Source organism: Meleagris gallopavo, chromosome 4 (assembly GCF_905368555.1).
Source record: "Meleagris gallopavo chromosome 4, MGAL_WU_HG_1.1, whole genome shotgun sequence".
NCBI lineage: Eukaryota > Metazoa > Chordata > Aves > Galliformes > Phasianidae > Meleagris > Meleagris gallopavo.
The window spans coordinates 36,607,800-36,627,528 of NC_139407.1; the positions used below are offsets into that span (position 1 = coordinate 36,607,800).

Below are 19,729 nucleotides of genomic sequence, written 5' to 3' on the forward strand. Positions count from 1 at the left end.
AATGTCTTTGACTCTTTCAAGTAGAGAGTGATACAAATACTTAAAATGAAGGCAAGGAAAAATCAGATACTTATTCACCAGTAACAGTGACACTTGACTGTTTCTCCCATCCTCAAAGCTAATTTGAGGATGCCAGAATTTGAGTTTTGATTTTCCCTGAACACACACATGGATTTCAAAATACTGCATTCAGAAAAGGACTTAAAGTTAATGAAAAATCCATTTTTTCATTTTAGCTACTGGATTCCTATCACAGCTACCCAACGGCAGTACAAGTAAAAACGAAATACCTTACAACTTGTACTAAAATTATTAATGACACACAGAATTTCACAGGATCAAAAATAGAACAAGAAAATCTTGATTATTCTAACTTTCCCTAGGTTTGTTTGAGTAAAAATTCAAAAGAAAATGGATTTGCCATCCTGGTTTCAATCAATGCCCTCCTTTTCATTATTAATAACAATTGGTTAGAATAGGGCCAGGGAAAGCCAAAAGTCAAAGTGTACGTGACCTGAAGGACTGGTTTAATGGAAAATATGTGTCTTTTGAAGTGTTTTTATTTATTAAAATAACACTTCCCGTAAGCATTCATGACTTGCAATCTTGAGATTATTTCACAAATAAGAGAATACAGACAACACAAAATAACAAACACAGCTTATAGGGCTAAAAACAAACAAACAAACAAAACCACAAACACAACTAATCATCAAAAGCTTAAAAGAAAATGCCGCATACTTTACACACATTTATACAAACTTACAGATACACACACACCAAAGAAAACAAAAAAAAAACAAAAGGTTTTAATTTATGACATGCGTCGCACAGGGAATCCCAGTCGTTGGCAAATACCTTCAGCATGGTCATGGATATTGTCATCAGGTATACGTTCAATCTGAGTCTCTACAGACTCATCCCAAATAGGTCTGGTGTCAAAGATGTCTTCAGGAACTGACTGCTGAGTCTCAATGGATGGCACGTTTTCAATAACTGAAACTTCTAGGGCACTACTGCTTTCATCATCTGAAACTAATTCTTGTTCTCTTTCTGATTGTGTAAGTCTTTCCACTAACTTAGAAGCTTCATCACTAATTTCTTCAAAGAATTCTATGGAGTTTTTATACAGGTCAAAAAAATGTTCCTTACTTTCTTTTGTAGGACTAAAAGCACTGTGGGAGGCTGTAGTGCTCCTGCTTTTAACTGGCACTCGTGATGAAAATACCTTGGGTCTTGCTGTTGTTGCCTCATCTGAGTCTAGCTCAACCTTTAACTCTCTCTCCCTCTCCCAGGTCTCTGCTTCTGCCTCTGCATAACTCCTAGCTTTTATTGAACGTTTGGTCTTTGGGTCCATGGGAATACTTGCATCAGATTCAGATTTACTTCGGCTATCTTGTTTTGTAGGTAGTTTGCTTGTCATGTTGAGAGCTTTGGATGACTCTAGCTTGTGGACAGATGTGTCTGCGGATGTGTATTGTTGTTCAGCTCTTTGGAAAGCTGATTTGACAGGAATTTTAGACTTTGGTTTTGCTTGGTCATCTTTTCCTTCACACTGCAGACTATCTAGGAAGCCATCAGAGGGAAGGTTCTCATTTTCTGATTGTTGCAATGATTGTGATGCAGCAGCAGCTGTTCTTACAGGGATTTTGGATTTGCTTTCACAAGAAGGCACTCTCTCCATTAAAGCAGTAGGGATTTCTATCACAGATCTCTGTTCCTCTGGTGAAGAGTCTGGGGACTCATCATTCTTTTCAGAACAAACAAATCTAGTGACTTTGGAAAATTCTAACTCATCTTCTCCCACAGACTGCTCAGGAGAGATGGGGAAAGGCACCTGACTGCTATCAACTATGTCAGTCTCCACTATGAAGAGGGATTCAGCTTCAGAGGCAGCAGTTTCTTTCTTTGGTGATTTTGAAGAAGCTGAAATACCCATTTTAATTGGTATTCTGGATTTAAGCTCTGCTTTTGCAGTGCCTACGCTGACGCCTTCACCAGTCATTTCTTCTGATTTATCACAAGGCTCAGATGGTGAGGGTGAACGATTCAGTGTATCTTTTCCTTGTATATCCAGGTCCTCTGATTCTGAAAGTGAAAATGGATCTGGTGGGCTCTCCGGCTTAGAAGATTCTGCCTCTGCTGCTTCTTTAATTTCCTCACATAAAGAAACTTCTTCCTGAGGCTGCTGCCCCATTTGGAAGAAATGAAAACTTTCATCTGGATAGTTTCTTTTGGTCATGTCAATAGCTCCACTTCTAGTCATTTCGAACAACTTTCCTTCCTGAAAAAGGAAAGGATTTTGTTCACTAAGTGGTGTCCCTTCTTCAGTGGGTGTTCTGGCTGGTGTTGTATCAGGTGTTGTGCCTTGTGATCGCCTGTCTACCATCAACCCAAATATCTTTTGTTCCTCTTCTTTTACCCGAGCTTCAAAAGCTTCATCATCTTCACGTATGTCACTCCATGTGTCAGAATCTACATCAGTCTTGGTAATAACAACTTGACTGATCAATTTCTCTGTTTCATCTCTTATCTCCGTAAGAGCAGATTCGGCTAACTTTGTGGAATCTGATGCTGAAGACCCTGGTGAGATTTTCTGAAATATGTCCTCTGTTTTAAGTTCTGTTTCCAGATGCACTTCCTCTGAACATTGATACTCACTATCTGTGACTCTGCTAAGCAAAGCTTCACCAGTCTTATCTTTTGTTTCTTCAACAGAATAGTCTTCGCTAGATAGCAGGCTTTGACCAGTTCCTACCTTACTTTCACCACCATCAGTAAAAAAATGTTCAGAAGACACATTTTCATAAGGGCTTACTATATGAGGAGCTCTACTTTCAGCAGCATCCACTACACAACCTTCAAGTTCCACTGTTTCAGTGGTAAGGGATGAATACCCTGACAAGGGTTCCTCAGCACAAATATCTCTCTGAGGTGTTTCAAAATCTGCATCTACTTTTGCAAAATCAGAATGTTCAATGAGATCATCTTCAGTCAGTTTGGCGTCTTGTGGTACAGAGAATTCAGTGGTACTGTGTCCACAAGAACCATCATCTACTTTCTCAGTCACCGCTCCTTTAGTAGTGAGAGTTGTGTGTGTTAAAAGAACAGTGCTTTTGATACCATTTTCATTGGTATCATCTTGATGTAGCATCAAAGACTCGATGTGAACTTCTTTCTGAGAACAGTCACCAACGGAATGACACAGAGTACCCTCACATTTTGTCACTGGGGCACTAGGACTAACCATCTCACTGTCATCTGTACTATCACATTTTGATTCATCAGTTTCTGCTGATACACAACCGTCTGAATGACAAATGCCCGATTTTCTCGTGGAAGCCTTACAGCTGCCTCCAAGGATATATGGTTCGTTTTTGTCGTCTTCTGTTGGTTTGTCCTGTTCTGCATCTATCCTGGAAGAACACTGTTTTGAATTAATGGGTTGAAAACCTGCTTCTTCAGGGCTAGAACTGGAGTCTATACTAGATGGTAATGGTGAAGGTGGTTGCACTCGGATTACAGGTTCCATTAAGAGACCTGAATCAGCTTCTTTTTTAAGCTGGGTCAATTCTGGCTCACTTTCTGAAGAGGAAGAACTTTTTCTAGATTCAGCTGAAGACATCACCACTGTGGGTATATCTTTTTCTTCTACGGTTTTTGACTTTGATTCTTCAGTTTCACATGCAACTTCTGAGTGAGCAATTAGAGAATATTCATCTCGCTTACAATCCCTTTTGTAATCTCGCTTCTGCTTTGCTTCTTGCTCTAATTCATCAAATGTTTTGATTTTTGTCACCATTTTAAACATCTCCTCTTCAGGGGTAAATCTCTTCTTTGGTTCACTTTCTGATTCATCCTCTGGTTCTTCACTGACTTCAGGGATCACGGCTGACTTTGATATATTTGACAGTGCCTGTGAGTCTGCTGTTTTAGGTGTGATTTCATAGCTAATTTCTTCAGAACTGGGAGTTTCAGGTGAAAGAGGACTTTTCCCTGAACTCTCCATGAGAGATGTTTGTTCTAGACTGTCATCGTCAGCACTTCCCTCAGGGTCACGGAGAATCCTGGAACGTACTGTTGCCAGCTCTGGGCAAGTTTCTCCTTTGCCAAGAATAGACTGAAGAGGACCCTGCCCCAAAATACCAGCTTTCACTTTTTGTTCTACAGGACTACTTTCAAGGGAATCACGGCAAGGAGATTCTTTCATAGGACTGGGCTCCAAAGAATCAGGCGTTTTATGTGATGAGTTATCTTCTAGCACGGGGCTTGCTTCCAGTGAGTCTTTATGACTTACAGCCAAAGAGTCATCTGCAACTGGGCTAAAGCATTCACTATCATGGCTAGCAAGTGAAAGTTCCAATTTCTGGGGGCTTCTAACCACAACACGGTGTTCACAGGTTATATCTTTCTCTTTCTCTAAAGCAGTGTCATGTGTTTCAGAAGAATTAGTTAAATGTGGAGTGGTTCTGGATTCTTTATCCCTGATAATATCTTTCATAATGGAAGCTGAGCTACTTTCTTTAAGTTTATCAGCCTCTTCTTCAGAGGCTGTAGGTACAAGCTCTTCTGATACATGGTCAGAATGAGACTTACTAGTCTCAGCAACAGCATCTAGCTGTTTTTCAGTAATACCTTTTTCATTTCCCTTTGGTGAGAGTTCCTTCGGAGAACATGTTTCTGCTGTTGTGTGTACTCTAGCTGTTCCTTTAGCTTCTTCAATTTGCCCATCAGTTTTCTTTGGTGAGAAAGAAAGGCTTTCAGGGCTTGTTTCTGGAGTTTCTGCCAGACCCTCATGTTTATAACTTTCCTCAGAACTGATCTGAGGAGTTCCATCAAGCAGGCTACCTGGAGAATCAGCCACACCTTCGTGCTTAAGGCTCTCTGAGCTCCCATCAAAAGCAGCACTTTGCAGAGAAAGAGCAGGAAGGAATCCATCTTTTACATACTCAGCAGGGAAAGCAACATTGAAGGGACTGGTCAGTACTTGCTCCAAGTTAAGCTCGCCTTCCTCTGTCACTGAAAGATGTCGGAATTGTTGGTATTTGTCATTATCCTCAAGTTCTTCTTTAATGACATCGGAAAAATCTGTTGAGGTTTTCCTGTCAGGGCTGATCTGAAAGTCTGTATCGCCTTGGTCATCAGAAGTCTTGCCCTTTATAACTGCTGAATCTTTGGTATTTTCATCAGCAAATACTGGAGGGGGAGGTTCTGCTGTTGTTTTTTTGCTGCTCTGCTGTTTTACTTGGTCTTTGCTTACAGTTTTCTTGATAGTATCAACAGTGGATACTTGCATTCTTCCTTTCTTTGGCTGTGGCTCTTTCTCTGATTTTAAGACTGTGCTTTGCTTGTCCTTCTGTTTGTCTGTCTTGTGGCTTGATACTCGCTTTGTTTCACTTTGTGAAGAAATTGTTTTTCTCCGTGTTGTTTCCTTCTCAGGGAGTTGTTGCTTTTGTTTGACAGACTTGTGCTCAAACAGTCCAGACACATTCTTGGATGGGTCTTGACCTGACTGGAAGGCTTTCATCAGCTCACGAACTGACATGGTCTCTTCAAGTCTTTCTGTCTTAGAAGAAGGTGAAACAGGAGGCTGTGCTTTGTGTGCAACTGTTTTTTTGACCGGTACTGGTTTTTTAGAAGCCTTTTCAGCAGTGCCTTCTCTTGTTTGAATTCTGACAGGTAGTTTAGAGCGTATTTTTTGTTCATCTTCCACTCGTTTCTGAAGAGCTTTAACCTTATCTTTTATTGAGCCAATAGGAGTTTCCTCTATGACAGGGGATACAGCTTTAGCCTCAGGAGCAGCTGCTGGTGTTAAGCCATGTTCCTCCTTTGCAGACTCATCTGAACTGATCTTCATTAGTCCTGGTTGTTGCTCACTACTGTGCATCTTGCCTTCTTTTTGTTTGTGCTTGTCTCTTAACTTTGTTCTAACTGGCTTTTTAATTTCTAAGGCTGGCTTATGTTGTTCTTGTGGACTTAGTGTTTCTGTTGTTGGAGACTCTTGTCCTTCTTTTTCAGAATCCCTGCTTATTACTACTGCTTCAAATCTCTCTTCTACCATGTCTTCTTGTAAAGCTTGTGGCTGTACCTCATGAAGAGAAACGTATTTGTTTAAATCCTCAGTAAGGTAATCTACCATTCCTGTCATATCTTTCTTTTCCATCTCTGTTGTCTCTTTGTCTATTCTAACTTCTACACAGATAGGTTCAGTGACTTCTACAGGAGCATTTCTTCTGGCCTCTTCAATTTCTTCATCACTGACAATGACCCATTCTTCTTCTACAAATTCTTGTCTGGAAAGAGACTTCTGCAAAGCATGTTCTTCTCTAGTATATGATCCACCTCTAAGAATTTCATTCACTTTTTCTAAGTCTTCTTTCACTCTTTCAACTATTTCAAATGGCTCTCCTGGCTCCTCTTCAGTGGCTTTTCCAAGATCTTTCACTTTAATAGAGCCTGACTTATCAGAAGGGTCAGTTGTCAAGATGGCAGTCATTTTGATCAAATCTTGTTTCATCTCAGAAACTTCAGACAGTAAGTCTGGACTGGCTAGTACAGGGACTTCATTAACCAGATGGCTTTTCAGGATAGATGTTTCTGTAGATTCTGTTTCATCATCTTTGATGCGAATGAAAAACATTGAAAGTAAAATGGAAATCAAAAATAGAGATTGGAAAACGTAATCAGGACTAAAAATGACAGTCTTTGGTTGCAGTGGTAGGAAGATCTACAAAATGGGCCAGGAATGGTGGATCCACAAGATTTGAGGGTACAAGAGCAAAGCAAAGCTAACAGGAGGGCAGGAAAAAAAAAAAAAAAAAAAAAAAAAAAAAGGAAAGGAAAATGGCAGGAAATAACTTGCTTAACTTTACCAATATAGCACAGCCACACATACATTACCAAAGCTGTAACAAACAAAATCAGGACACCATTAAAGAAAATAATAATAAAAAACAACAACAACAAAAAAACAACCCACTAACAACAAAATTTAAAATTAAAAGCAGAAGAAACACAGTGAAGTTACACAAAGATAGGCATCTCAAGATTGTTCAGATGTTACAAATCAATGCTCAAATAAAAAAAAACAAGAAAAGAAGGGGAAAGTATTAGAACTGATTGAAAGTCGATTTCCTCTAAGAGAAAGCCAGTATTAGCAAACTGTCAGAATAACATTCAGTTAACATGTTTTATTTATTTTTTTTAATTAATAATCAAAATAAGAGTTATAAATAATTCTGCAATAATCTAAAATATGATCAAATATGTAGATATCTGAATCAGCTGCAAACCGGCATTTCATCAAAGGGGATTTCACACCTAAACAATGAAACAAACATCATTTGGTTTTAAGAGGCATGGTCCTTTCCTTGGAACATCCTCATGAACAACTAATGAATTGACTGAGGAAGGAGAAGAGAGAAGAAAAGGAGAGGAAAAAAACTGTGAATCAACTTAGAAGTGATTTCAGAGTTTTTTAAAAAATGTAATGTATGGCAACCAAAAATCAGACAGTCACGCTAGACACATACATACAGTTTATGTAAGGCAAGTTATTTCCATGCAAAGCAAAGGTGTTGCAAATGCTTCTGTGTATGTAGTTTCAGTTAAAAAAAAAACAAACAAACAAACAATAGCTTTAAAATTAATCTCATAAAATAAAGATATATGAAAGTATTATTAAATATACTGTGGTGAAATATTTATATAATCTGTACAACCAATATAGTAAATTGAATGCAGGTAGGTCCTGGTATGCCATTGCTAACTACTGAGAATGTTTAGTTTCAGGAGGGAATACTAGAAAATGTACACAGAGCAGAATGAAACAGTAGAGCAATGAAGCAATTTATGAGCAGTAAACAATGCTTAGAAATTGTAGGGAATCGTACATTTCGTTTTTAAAAGGGTAATATATCACATTTCTGCGCTCCAGCCTAAAAATCAAAGTAGTAATGCAAATAAGAAGGTAGGCAATGCCTAATTATCTGCATTTCTTTGAAAATTAACCCTAGGGTAACTGAAATTCCATTCTGCTAGCTGTACCATGGTGTCTGCTTTCCACTTTGAGAAAACTGGTTCTCCTTGTGTATAGAACAGAAATCAGATATTGCTAATGTTTTAAATCATTATGTATGCTACTTCCCACCAGGTTATTAGCTGTTTTTGTCAGCCTGATGTCTTTTGTTTTCTAGCTGAAGAATTTCAGTTTTAGAAAAAAGGAGATCAAAGTAGAATAGTTATCCATTTGATATCTGTGACTTCGGTGCCGTTGTCTTTCTAATTAGAACATGCACCTACTATGCTAGGAATAAACAAACAGCAAAATGCAAAGTAGAATAAAGGCAAGAAATTGCACTTTAAACTACAAACAAGACAGTCACTGTTTTCCAGAGTCATTTGAAAAATATTAGGCACACTCTTCAATTTGACTATATATTTGTTTAATTATGTCTTCATTAAAAGAGATCTTTGACAGTATTTCTAATAATAATAGCCTAATTCTGTATATACAAAGGGCTTATATGTTGTACCAAGCTTAGCTTTCAGTCATATTTCACCACAGTAAAGGGCGGGAAGGGAGGGTTAAACAGCCTGATTACTTTTGGCAGTATCACTTTTTTTGCATGCTTATATTTCACAGTTTAATGAAATATATTAGTATACTAATCGTGTTTTCATTAAAAATGATACTGTCATTTATCTCAAATGGTAACAGTGTGTATCAACAAGTGGACAAGAGAATGGAAGGATGAGCATTCATACAAGCAAAATAGCAATAGCAGGATCACTAGGGATGTCAAAGGAAAGTAAGTTCTTAGATGAACTCTTTTAAGCTTACTTGTTAATTTACACGTTAAAATGTATTTAATTGGGTAATTGCTTTGATATTACATTGCTTTCTGTTACGTTTTAAATGTATCAATGCTATTAGCAATAGTTGTTAAAGTTTAATTCACTTTCATGCTTAATTGTATTCTTTACCATCTTTCGTACAAACTACATTATAGTATTTTTAAAAGTAAAAAGAAAATCTTACTTTTTTCTGAAGTCATATCAACCTGGAAAAGAAGAAGAAAAAAAAAAAGAAAAAAAAAAAAGGAAGATGAAAAAGTTGCAATATAGTAAATGTATACAAAGTCACCAGTGAAGTAATACTGGTTGAGTCAAGACCACTACATACCTCAAGAGACACAGATGTAATGAATGGAACCAAGAATGCCTTCAAGCTAAAGGTAAGCATGGTTTTATTTCAGTGTTTCTAGTAACAGAAAAGTGGTTGCTTTGCTCTTGTTATAATCTAGTAGATGCAAAATCTTTCAATATTTTCTTTCAATGGGACTGGCAGCAGAGAGAACCCAGACTTCTGTATCACTAGGTATATTCAACATTGTTCTTGACTCACTTCTCCTCATCTAAAGCAAAAAGTCCATTAAGATCATCTGAAAGGCATCTACTATGCCTTAGGCCCAGTTTCTTTGCATATATTCATTCTGATGAAGAAATGCAAGTGTAGAAATAACTGTAGATTTGCTACCACCTAGGATTTGATACTATTGATATCTCTAAATGGAAGCAGTGATGGCCTTCATAACCCACCTTTTTTACTTTTTTTTTTTTCTTCCAGAGTGCATAGATTTAAGGGCTGTAATTAATATAAATAAATAAATAAATAAATTTCAGACAGAAAAATCAAGTTTAGAAGGAGCACTAAGAACTTAATTTTTCCTCTACCAAATTTGTGCTGGTAATATGACTGAAAAATTAGTTTTGCAGTAGTGCTGATACAGCTGGGGCTAAAGCCTCCAAGATACTATTTAGTGAGTGCTAGAAATGCCCACTTTCATTTAAAACCATTCTTTATAAAAGTAAATGCAATATATTTTCTCAAGTTAGATGTTACTAATTCTTGTTTTTCCAGAAATGGAAAACGAATGTAGGTAAATCACTGGCATGACCTATGTGGTCATACATGTCTTGTAATCACTTAGGCTAACTTCACATTTAGGATAGTTTAATTTTCCTTACTTTAAGTCCATCGTAATTAATCTGGAATTATGTCAGCATATGAAATAATATTACTAAAATAAGAATGAATAAAACAAACTAAAAATCTTTTAAAAAGCAAGATATCTCCACCAGCAGTCAGTTGTTTTTTTGTGTTTTAGTTTCTTAAATAAAAATGCAATAAATCAAAAGATCAGAAAAAAAAATTCTAATATTGTTTACATGTTTTTTATGGATTTTTCTCACAACATTTGGGGACTTCACTGGAAATGCATAAACAGCATTATGGAGGCTAAAAGAATTGTTTTCATTCTTTCAGAATGAAACAATGATCATCTGATAATAAATGTTTCATTCCTAATATATATATAGTGGCAATTAGCTTCTTATAGAAGACAGGTATCAGGTTAAACAAGGAATTTACAGATCTACAGCTAGTAATATTTTCCAAAAAATACTCAGCTCCTGCTTGAATGTATTTATTAAAAACTTGACTACATTTCCATTTGACAGTGCCTATATTTCAGCACTAGAATAGTACTGATATTTACTTTTTGTAATGATAATAAAAAACTACAGTCCACACAACAAAACTTTTGAACTCTGTTCTGCAGTAAATTGCAAAGACATTATACTCTTTGAGGAGTGGGCTAGTCTCACAGAGCTGGCACTTCTTGTTTGCATCCTTAAAAATGTGAGGATGCTTTTCCTTATGTTATTCATGAAGGGGTGAGACCTTAAGAAACATTTGTAACTGCCAGAACAGAGCTGGCAAAGCTGGGAGCTGCTCATATTTCTCCATTAAGATGCAATTCAGTTTATCTTAAAAAAGAAAACTCTGTGTATTTTACTTTGGGTAAATTTCCTTATAACTTCCTGGTTAACACTGAATCTATGCTAGACCTCATTATCCAGTTCATATATTTCTAAGATCCAGTCTGCCAGATGTTATAAATGGACAAGACTCTTGAGTTACATCCCTTTCAATTATACATCCAGTGCATAACTGCAACGTAGTTGCAGATTCCTCACAACAGAGAACTGACTGATGGAGATATTTGTGTTTAGGTCTGTCTCTCTGCCTCCCTTCTCTGCCTCTGGTAGCAGAGGTCTGGTAGCAACTCTGTGTTATTTTTAGAATCAGAAAATTAACCCTACTTTTTTTTTTCCCTCTCTTTTTTTCTTTTTTCTTTTTTCTTTTTTTTGGTGAGGAGAATATTCACTAAATAAACCCACCTATATGATGCTCTTCAGAAGGATAATTTTTAAATACTTTAGCTAAGAAACTTCTTTGGAAGGAATATATACTATTAAGCATCTGTGAAATAAGTGTAAAACTTTCATTTTAATTTGCGGAAAGTGAGACTTGGTAAATTCCAAAGTATGACTGTGAAAGACCCTTTTAAGGTCCACACAGATTTAATCTTCCAAGGTGTATCTATTAATTGTATTTTAATAGTATACGTAAGCAACGACGTGCCGGTATAGCAACATTACCTCTTCTTCTTGTTCTTGGTCTGATTCTGATTCCTTTCAGTTCCAAAATGCCATGCAAAAACAGGAGGAGAAAACAGAGCAGGCAAAATGTAGAATTGTTAGAAGAGCAAGAAAAAGTTATTTCTAACAACATTTCTGATAACACTTAGCATTTAAAAGAAGTCTATACAAAGAAGAAGTCTATACAAAGAAGTTTATGCAATTTCTTGTGTAAAAAGTGGCAGTGTAAAACAAAATGCAACAGAATCCAGCAAATTGCAAAAAAGTTGCTTTTAGGTGTTTTGCTTAACGATGCTTATTTGTCCTGAAATTTGACATTTATGCATGCTTTCACACGTATAAATTGAAGTGAGTAAATATTTCAAGTATTTAAGAGGTTACTCATTTAAATTGAAAGTAGCTTGAGACACATTATTTTTAAATCATACAAAAAAGCTATAATACAATTATATTACATGGTAAAAATACAAAGGAAAAAAAAAAAAACAATAAAAAACACCAACAACATTTTGGTCAAACAGCCTAAGATGTTTCTAAAAAGCATGCTGGTCCTAAGCTGACAAAGAATGGTAAGAAGTACCCTACTTATCACATCATGGCAATAAACTAACATTTTTTGAAAGAAACAAATGTTTTTTAGGATCTGTTCTCTCCCAAACGGAAACCACTCCAATGAGGGTTTCATATGGTCCTGAGCCTGTTATTTATAAATAGTAACTCATGATGGACTTTTCATCTCCTAACTGTTATAACAATACTCAGAAGAATGCAATACTCTGAACAATACTCTGAGCTATTTGCAGATTCCTGACAGCTTAGATCAGATCAGATGTAAAAAGGAAATTTAGCGTCAAAATCAGCGTGACGTTAAAATATATATAAGAAATTATTTTTGGCACTGCTATAACATTTGAAATTCTAGAGCTTGAGAATGCTATGTTTTCAACACTAGCACCACGGATACATAAATGCAGTCACCAAGAAGTGTTATAGCAGAGTCTGTTAACTTTCACACTGGCAAATGATTTAATTTTCAGTCCTTCTATGCTTCATATCTTAAAAACAGGATAAGATCTATAGGCTTGTATCCTTACACTTATATGTCTAAAAGTTAACTTCCTGTCCAGACAGGTGTCACAGGACAGGGTTAGACATTGGGATGTCTTCAGCAACACGAAGAAAGAGACTCAGAAATACTCTCTGAGTTCCAGATGTAGGTGAAATTACTGCACAAAGTAAAATCAGCATATGTCTTGTGCAACGCCAACCATGGGAGCCATGCAGTACAAAATCATCTTCTACTGTCCTCTCTTCTGAGCCCTCAAAAAATGAGAGCTAAATGTGTGAGTACTAAAACCAAGAAATTGACAGCCCTTGTACTGTGTATTTATTCTTCTACAAAATACACGATTACAAAGCTTTAACAATATTTTGCCCTCTTACTTCTTCCTCAGTCACATTACAATGCTGATTACTTTATACCAATATGATTTCACAGTACCTTTGTGTAAACAGGTAACGTGATGTTTAAATTACATATGGCTTGATGAACAAGACCTCTTGTTGATTTTGGCTCCTTCATGAATGATAATCGTCCGCAGGGTTCTTGAGTGGTATCTCGCACCTGGTGGAACATACAGAAAATTAATTAATTGTTCTGGTTTGACTTGAATTAATTTCTGGTTTGAACTGCATACAACCCTTCAAATTATTCAGCAGAAAGAGGATAGAAGAAGTTCATGCATGCAAAAATAATATATTCTCTGAGTTTTTTCTCCTACTTATTTGTAAACGTACATGTAAAAGTATTTGCATCAGAGTAAGAGAAAACACAACCACATGCATGCTTAGACAGTAGAAACTTACTTATAGAGGCAGTGATAATGCTGTCTATCATTGTCTTAAAAGAACAAAGATATTCTGGAGTGGTTCGGCTTCCATAATAACTTACAATACCTGCTGTTCACTGAAATACTCTGCAGACTGAGTGGTAGACAGACTTATTTTCTATTAAGATATTAAATAAACCAAGTCAATTTTCCTCATGTTTGTGCCAATATCAGCAGTAAGTCTCAAAATTCTGGTATTACATATTGTGCTTGTTCATTTGCCTACTCTTTGGCTGAGGGGCTGTACGGTAGTGAAAGATTATACTTAAACAACATATTCTGCAAAATGTTTTCTCAAATACACTAGTGAACTTTATTCTTAAACAAAGAAGTTTGCTGGAATATACTCATAGGTGTGATCATTACAATCTGCAACTGATAATACAGCATGTCATATTTTCAATTTTGCAGTGAATCAGAAATATGTTTCGCAGCTGTTAGCAGAAACAACCTTGGCACTTAGGAGAATAGTAGTGTACTTTTAGCTTTTGTATAAAAAGGACACAAAATCACAAGAGAAAAAACAGAAAGCATTACCTCATACACAGTTTTGTGAACTGACAAAAATGATACAATTAGATAAGCGTGCATTAATTTTATCAGACTGAAAGAACTAGATGCAAAGCCACATGTGCTGGCATAGAGTAGTAAACTATGACAAGTTTTAAAATACCACTGAGAAGGAGGGAGTTTAAAAGTTGTCTAGCAGCAGAGTGAATTTAATTAATGAGGGAGTGGGTTGACTTTCTCCAATTTTTTTGAAGTTTCCATTTCTAATGTATCTCTCTAAAACTGTTTTCCTTAATGACTCTGTTGTCTGAGCCAGACTGAGCCAGCAGAAGAAAAACACAGCTTGCTAGAAAAGGCACGTGAATCTCTGTCCAAAAGAGGTGGCAAAAGCACTGCTTCATATCTGCTCCCTGCAGATCTCATGAAAGCAATGGAGCTCTGTGGCCCATGGTTTTTGCATCGCTGGCACTAGAATCTGGGGCTAAAATATTAGTTCATTTGGTTTTTACTTTTTGTTTGTTTTAGCTTTTGTTTTGTAGACTTCTACTCAAAGATTTTACAATAGTATAGTAGCATAATATATGCTACAAGAACACAATTAAATGATGATTCAAAAGTACTTCATTTTTCCTTTGTTCTCAAAAACACAGTAAAACCATAACTTAAAGTATCTAAAAAAGACCCATACTTTTCTTACAGAACTTCCAAACAAGCTTTGCATTGCTGCTGAAGGGAGTATCATAGCTGAAAAACAACTGCATCTCTCTTTACAGCCATACACCTGGTGTGACAGTCATAGTGGGAAGATTTTTGTCAATTCTTACATCTTTTTTTTTTTTTTTCCCCCCCCCTGCAATGTACTGAACCCTAATACAGAAAATCAAACATGACTAACTCAGTCAAAGCTTTCAGACTGTAGGTAGAGAGCAAGAATCACTTAGCTACCATTTTGGTGTCTGAAAGAATACTATGGGACACAAAAACTGAGACACAGACAATTCTGTCTGTAAAGCCAACGTTTCTGAAATTTCAAGTTCCCATTTCCACGCATCTGGTAGGCTCTGTCTACTCAAATCAATGTTTAATCCACTATGAGAAATCTAGACCGTTCAAATCTACTAAATTAATCACAAATTCCCAATTAGGCAAAAATAAAAATATTATCAATAGCTCATTATACATTACAACATTACCTTAACAAATAGAGGAAGTCTGTTTTCTTTGAAGGCAAAAAAACTGAATATATGATGTTGTCCACTCTTAGTTAGTGGCACCAAATTGCCGAAACAGTCAACGTAGATGGGTTTTCCTTCTAATACCTATTGGAAATGAATAAGAAACAAGGTAACAATCACAGTCATGAGGTTAGGACTCTTCAGCCTAATTCTATAGTATCTGTTTGGATTAAATTCTTAAATTTCTTGACCTTTGCAAGATTTGTTATGTAGTCACCACATTTCAGATTATTAAATTCTAACTGGAATATTTCATCAATTCAGTAATACTTGTGTAACACTATATATGACCAGATATGCATTCAGTGTCATGAATCTGTGCAAATTCTCAATTTCTTCTTTATTAGTATTTTTTAATTGGATCTTATTTTAGCATACTTTGCTAATATGAGCTTGCAACAATAAAGAAACATTTCCTTCAGCATTCAAACCAGACGTGAATGGTAAGATAAGCCTGTCTGAATATCATGAATTTTCTGACTGCTCCTAAACAATGCAAAAACTTTCTAAACTAGATTACCTATAAGTTTAATCTATTAGCAAATCTGTTGCAGTAGGCAAAGTCACTATGTACTAATAGATTATATACATTTTGACTGAATTTGTGAAGGTCGAGAGCTTTTGAAAATCAGGCCTCTAGCAAATACTTCTCCAAAATGCCTGTGTAATGATGCTGTGTATACGTCTTTGGATTGTTGTTTGTGTGTCCCTTCCACATGTTTAAAGCTCATCTTAACAGTTTTGGAGCCATTTCCTTCAAACAGCCAGTACATTAATACCTCAACATTATTTTCCAGAAATTCAGCCTTCTTATTCAGTTTTATGAGCTTATATTTTATCTAGCTGCTCTGCACAACAAATGCTTATCAGAGCTTCAGGAATAGTAGAACAAATTTTTTTAAAGGTGGAGTTCAACCATGAAAAAAAGAGATCATATTAAGTAGAAAAATATGCCATGAATGCAGTAAATGTGTTTTCAATTTCTCATTTCTTCTAAGTAAGCTGAAAGAGTCAGGAAAATAAGACCAAACCAACATTTTAACAGGGAGTGGATTCCACATTAGAAAAACCTTCGCTTTTCAGGAACATATATGAATCTTCTAATATTTGGTAACAAATATGCTGTTGACTGCTTTTTCAGTTATTAATATGTATTTATGGAGTTACTGGCAGCTGGTTTTTACCTATCCTTTTTGCTGTCTACCCTTTTCACAACACCCTGTTAGTATCAGCTTCAGGAAAGGTAATCGTTCAACAAAGAACACCACTCCAAATCTCACCTTTACTTAGATATTGGCTCTAAAAAAAACCCTATGATAATTACTGAGAAATCTGAGTTGTCTTCTGGCAATTTGTTACAGAACTAATTAAAACTTACACAGTCAATGTGGATCATCACAGAATGACCACTATGTACTTAGGGCTAGTGAGCTACCTGAGGCAAAAAGTCAATTCACATCTGTCACCTCATTTTTAAGTGATTTTTCTAAGTCTTATGTTTTTCATAAACCTTAACCTATGCAAAATTGGTACAGACTACTTTTTTTTAAATAAAAGTCATACAAAATGCCTCCTCCTGCTTGTACAACTAGCCATCTCCAAGGTCAGTGTTGTTTCCCCACATAAAAGTAGATTCTATAGTAGGCAGTTGGAAGATGCTGCTCTAACTCTGAATCTTTGACTTAAAGAAATGCTGACCCTGACACTAGAAGAAAGGAGAAAGAATTTTTAACTGCTCATCTAAACAGTATACCCTTTATTTTATTACATTATTTCCTAGTATACGTGAGCCTAGTTTCTAAGCGTAGCTGTTTAACAAGTCCACCATAAAAAGGCAACTTAGGGAACAGAATTCTTTTAATGCAGTTTTGTCATATACATTTTTTAAGTCTTAGGCCTTTAACAGAGAGCTCAGATTCAACCAACCTACTTCCTCTCTCCTTGAATCTAGCTTACTATTCCATTTAAATATTAAATATTTCAATATTAAATATTAATAGATTAATATTTAAATTTAAATTATATAAATTTTCTGAGGACACACTACATGTCTCCTTAAAATGTCAGTGATGCTACAGAGAAAGCAAAAAAAGCAGTTTTGCCAAATATAATTCCTTACTAATAGCGCAAAACCAGATGACTGGATTTCTTTATGAGTGAAAAACAATCTAGGCTGATCCAGGAAGATGCAAATACCCAAATATAGACTAGAGATTTCAGCTAGCCCTCTGGTCTAGCAAGTTGGTAATGGCCCATTCATTTGATCAATCACGTCTGGCACCTTTGTGCTCCCTTGCATTTTACCATGATAGATGACACTGCATCATAAGAGTATTTGTTAGCACTTGTATTTTTCAGTCCTTGTTCCAACCAGCAGGCAGAAAATATTAGCTTAAAATTAGCATTAGCAAATGCAGAAAACTGTTTAAGATTCATGTACAGTACCTCGACATCCCTGCTTCTGGCAACTTCAGCAAAATTTTCTTGTTGTTCTAGAGTTTTATCCACCTTGTCGTCTGTCATGCAAAAACATCGTAACCGTGCTTCAATGGGATCATGTGATTTGGCAAACACCACAAACTTGGCCATGTAGGGGACGCAAATAATCTCTCTATACACTTGAGAAGCAAAAGTAACAGACTCTTGTGTCTGTCGGCAGTCAATTAACCAAAATCTGTAAAATAAAATGAAGAGCTGAGTAATCAACACAGAAAGATTTAAACAACAAAGTTATAATTTTTCCATTGTGGCAGCATTAGCTGGTAACTCAGCCAGTTGTTCACGTAGGTCAGAATAAAAGAGAAGTAGTTATCACTGGGGATGAATAGCTTAAGATGGTAACCTCCTCTGCGTTAGGACCCTGAAGCAAAATGTACTACAAAAGCATTTCTGCCAGAACTTACGTTCCAAAAACCAGACGTAAAACCCTCCACAGGATCTCTTGCACAAATTCCAGGCCATTGTTATTTTCCAAATACATTCCTGATTTTTAATGAGGAGAAGTTTTTAGTATGTGTTGCTAATGCTTCAGTCTGTTCTACTTGTAGAACTTCCATCTTTTATGGCTGAAATATTAAGAAATTTTGCCTAAAACATATACTTTTTTTCTACCATCTAGCTTAGAGGTTAGCAGTATATTTCTTACAAACAACATCAAAAGCTGTCTTCTAGATGAATATAATTAATTGATTTTGTTCATTATGTCCCACTGCATTCAAAGTCACAAATGACTTAGGTGAATTTGGAGACATCTAACTTCGATATTGTGCTGTTTTTATGGATATTGAAGGACACATATTTCTGTGCTTGAGTGATATTACATTTTGAAGGTCCTCAAAGGAGGTGCATCCAAACTTGATTCCTACTACCCTTGGTTCCTAGAGGCTGTAACCACCACCACTGACTCACTTTATATTTCCATTTCACTGATGACATATTTCTTTCCAGTGTATATGCAATCTTCTATAACATATGCACCACAAGTCATACATAACAATATTCAAAGCAACAGAAAAATAGAATGAGAATAAATGACTGTCTCTGTGTGAGAACTGCCTACCACTAGGGCACGTAAATTACTACAAACCTCAAATAATAGATATATATTGAATGCAGAACATTACTGAAGATGTGGATGCTGAAATTCATGTCTGAAACTTCAGCTTCCAGTACAGGTTTCCTTGTGTCAAAAATGATCCAATTCTTCACTGAAAGCTACAGGAGCTTTAGCTTTTCTTTGGGCAATTCAGCCCAGAAAAACATTGTCCAGCAACAAAAAAAGGGTAGAATTTCTTTATACCTTTCTGAAGACAACTGAAGTATTCTTTTGTAAAGATAACAACTCACTTTCACTTAAAATAATTTTTAATGATCTATAATTTTAATAATTTTATTTTCTAATCCCGAACACAGAAGCAGAAATGCACCACTCAATTCACAATAAGTAGCATGTATCGCTGTCTTTCTCTGATACCACATGATTTAGTTTTTCTCTGCAGCTGATGACATTTCTTTTAAATAAAATTCTTTGTGGGTGGAAAGTATGATTGTGTTTGACACCTGCAGGATGGAGAAGGAAGTCATGAGAGGTCAAAGCCACCTCAGAAGCTGATATAATCTACAGGGAGCTTATCACTTACTGTAGATTACTGACGTTATAACATACAATACAAACCTTTCAAGTCTGATTTCTCTGGTCTTACTCATCTGCAGTTGAATAATAGTAAATATCGTGCTGTGCTTATCCTTAGAACTTTTAACAAACACACTGGTTAAAAAACACAGCCTGACAGTGTTTGAAGAGAGAAAGCATGTTTGGTACATGAAGGCTGTGCACACTGATAGTTTATTTTTTTAGCATGCAGGAGAACTATGCTCTGCTGGACTCAAACTGAAGGGACTACATCCTCTGAGAAATCACACATGCTTAAATCATTTTCTCCTGTACACCAGTGGCTAGGAAGCCAAAGCAGACACTAAATTAAAACAACAACAACCACCACCACACTAAAAACCTTGCAGTTCAGGTAATGGAAAACATCTATGCCTCAGAGTCTGCATTTTAATTCACATCTATTTTAGACAAAAGTA

The 19,729-nt window shown here is 36.1% G+C and overlaps 1 protein-coding gene and 1 long non-coding RNA gene across 2 annotated transcripts in view; one reads left to right on the forward strand and one right to left on the reverse strand.

Moving 5' to 3' along the window:
* ANK2 (ankyrin 2) overlaps nucleotides 1–19,729 on the reverse strand; it is a 230,440-nt gene that overhangs the window by 16,513 nt on the left and 194,198 nt on the right. The window contains exons 32-37 of the mRNA XM_085222883.1: nucleotides 17,585–17,813; nucleotides 15,098–15,223; nucleotides 13,007–13,129; nucleotides 11,506–11,538; nucleotides 9,041–9,062; nucleotides 859–6,618 (exon numbers count right to left, since the gene is read on the reverse strand). Of these exons, the coding sequence (XP_085079009.1) occupies nucleotides 859–6,618; nucleotides 9,041–9,062; nucleotides 11,506–11,538; nucleotides 13,007–13,129; nucleotides 15,098–15,223; nucleotides 17,585–17,813 (6,293 nt within the window). The remainder of the gene's footprint in view (nucleotides 1–858; nucleotides 6,619–9,040; nucleotides 9,063–11,505; nucleotides 11,539–13,006; nucleotides 13,130–15,097; nucleotides 15,224–17,584; nucleotides 17,814–19,729) is intronic.
* LOC146544474 (uncharacterized) overlaps nucleotides 6,614–19,729 on the forward strand; it is a 32,429-nt gene continuing 19,313 nt past the window's right edge. Inside the window, exons 1-2 of the long non-coding RNA XR_014883050.1 lie at nucleotides 6,614–9,236; nucleotides 12,633–12,848. This is a non-coding gene — a long non-coding RNA (uncharacterized LOC146544474). The remainder of the gene's footprint in view (nucleotides 9,237–12,632; nucleotides 12,849–19,729) is intronic.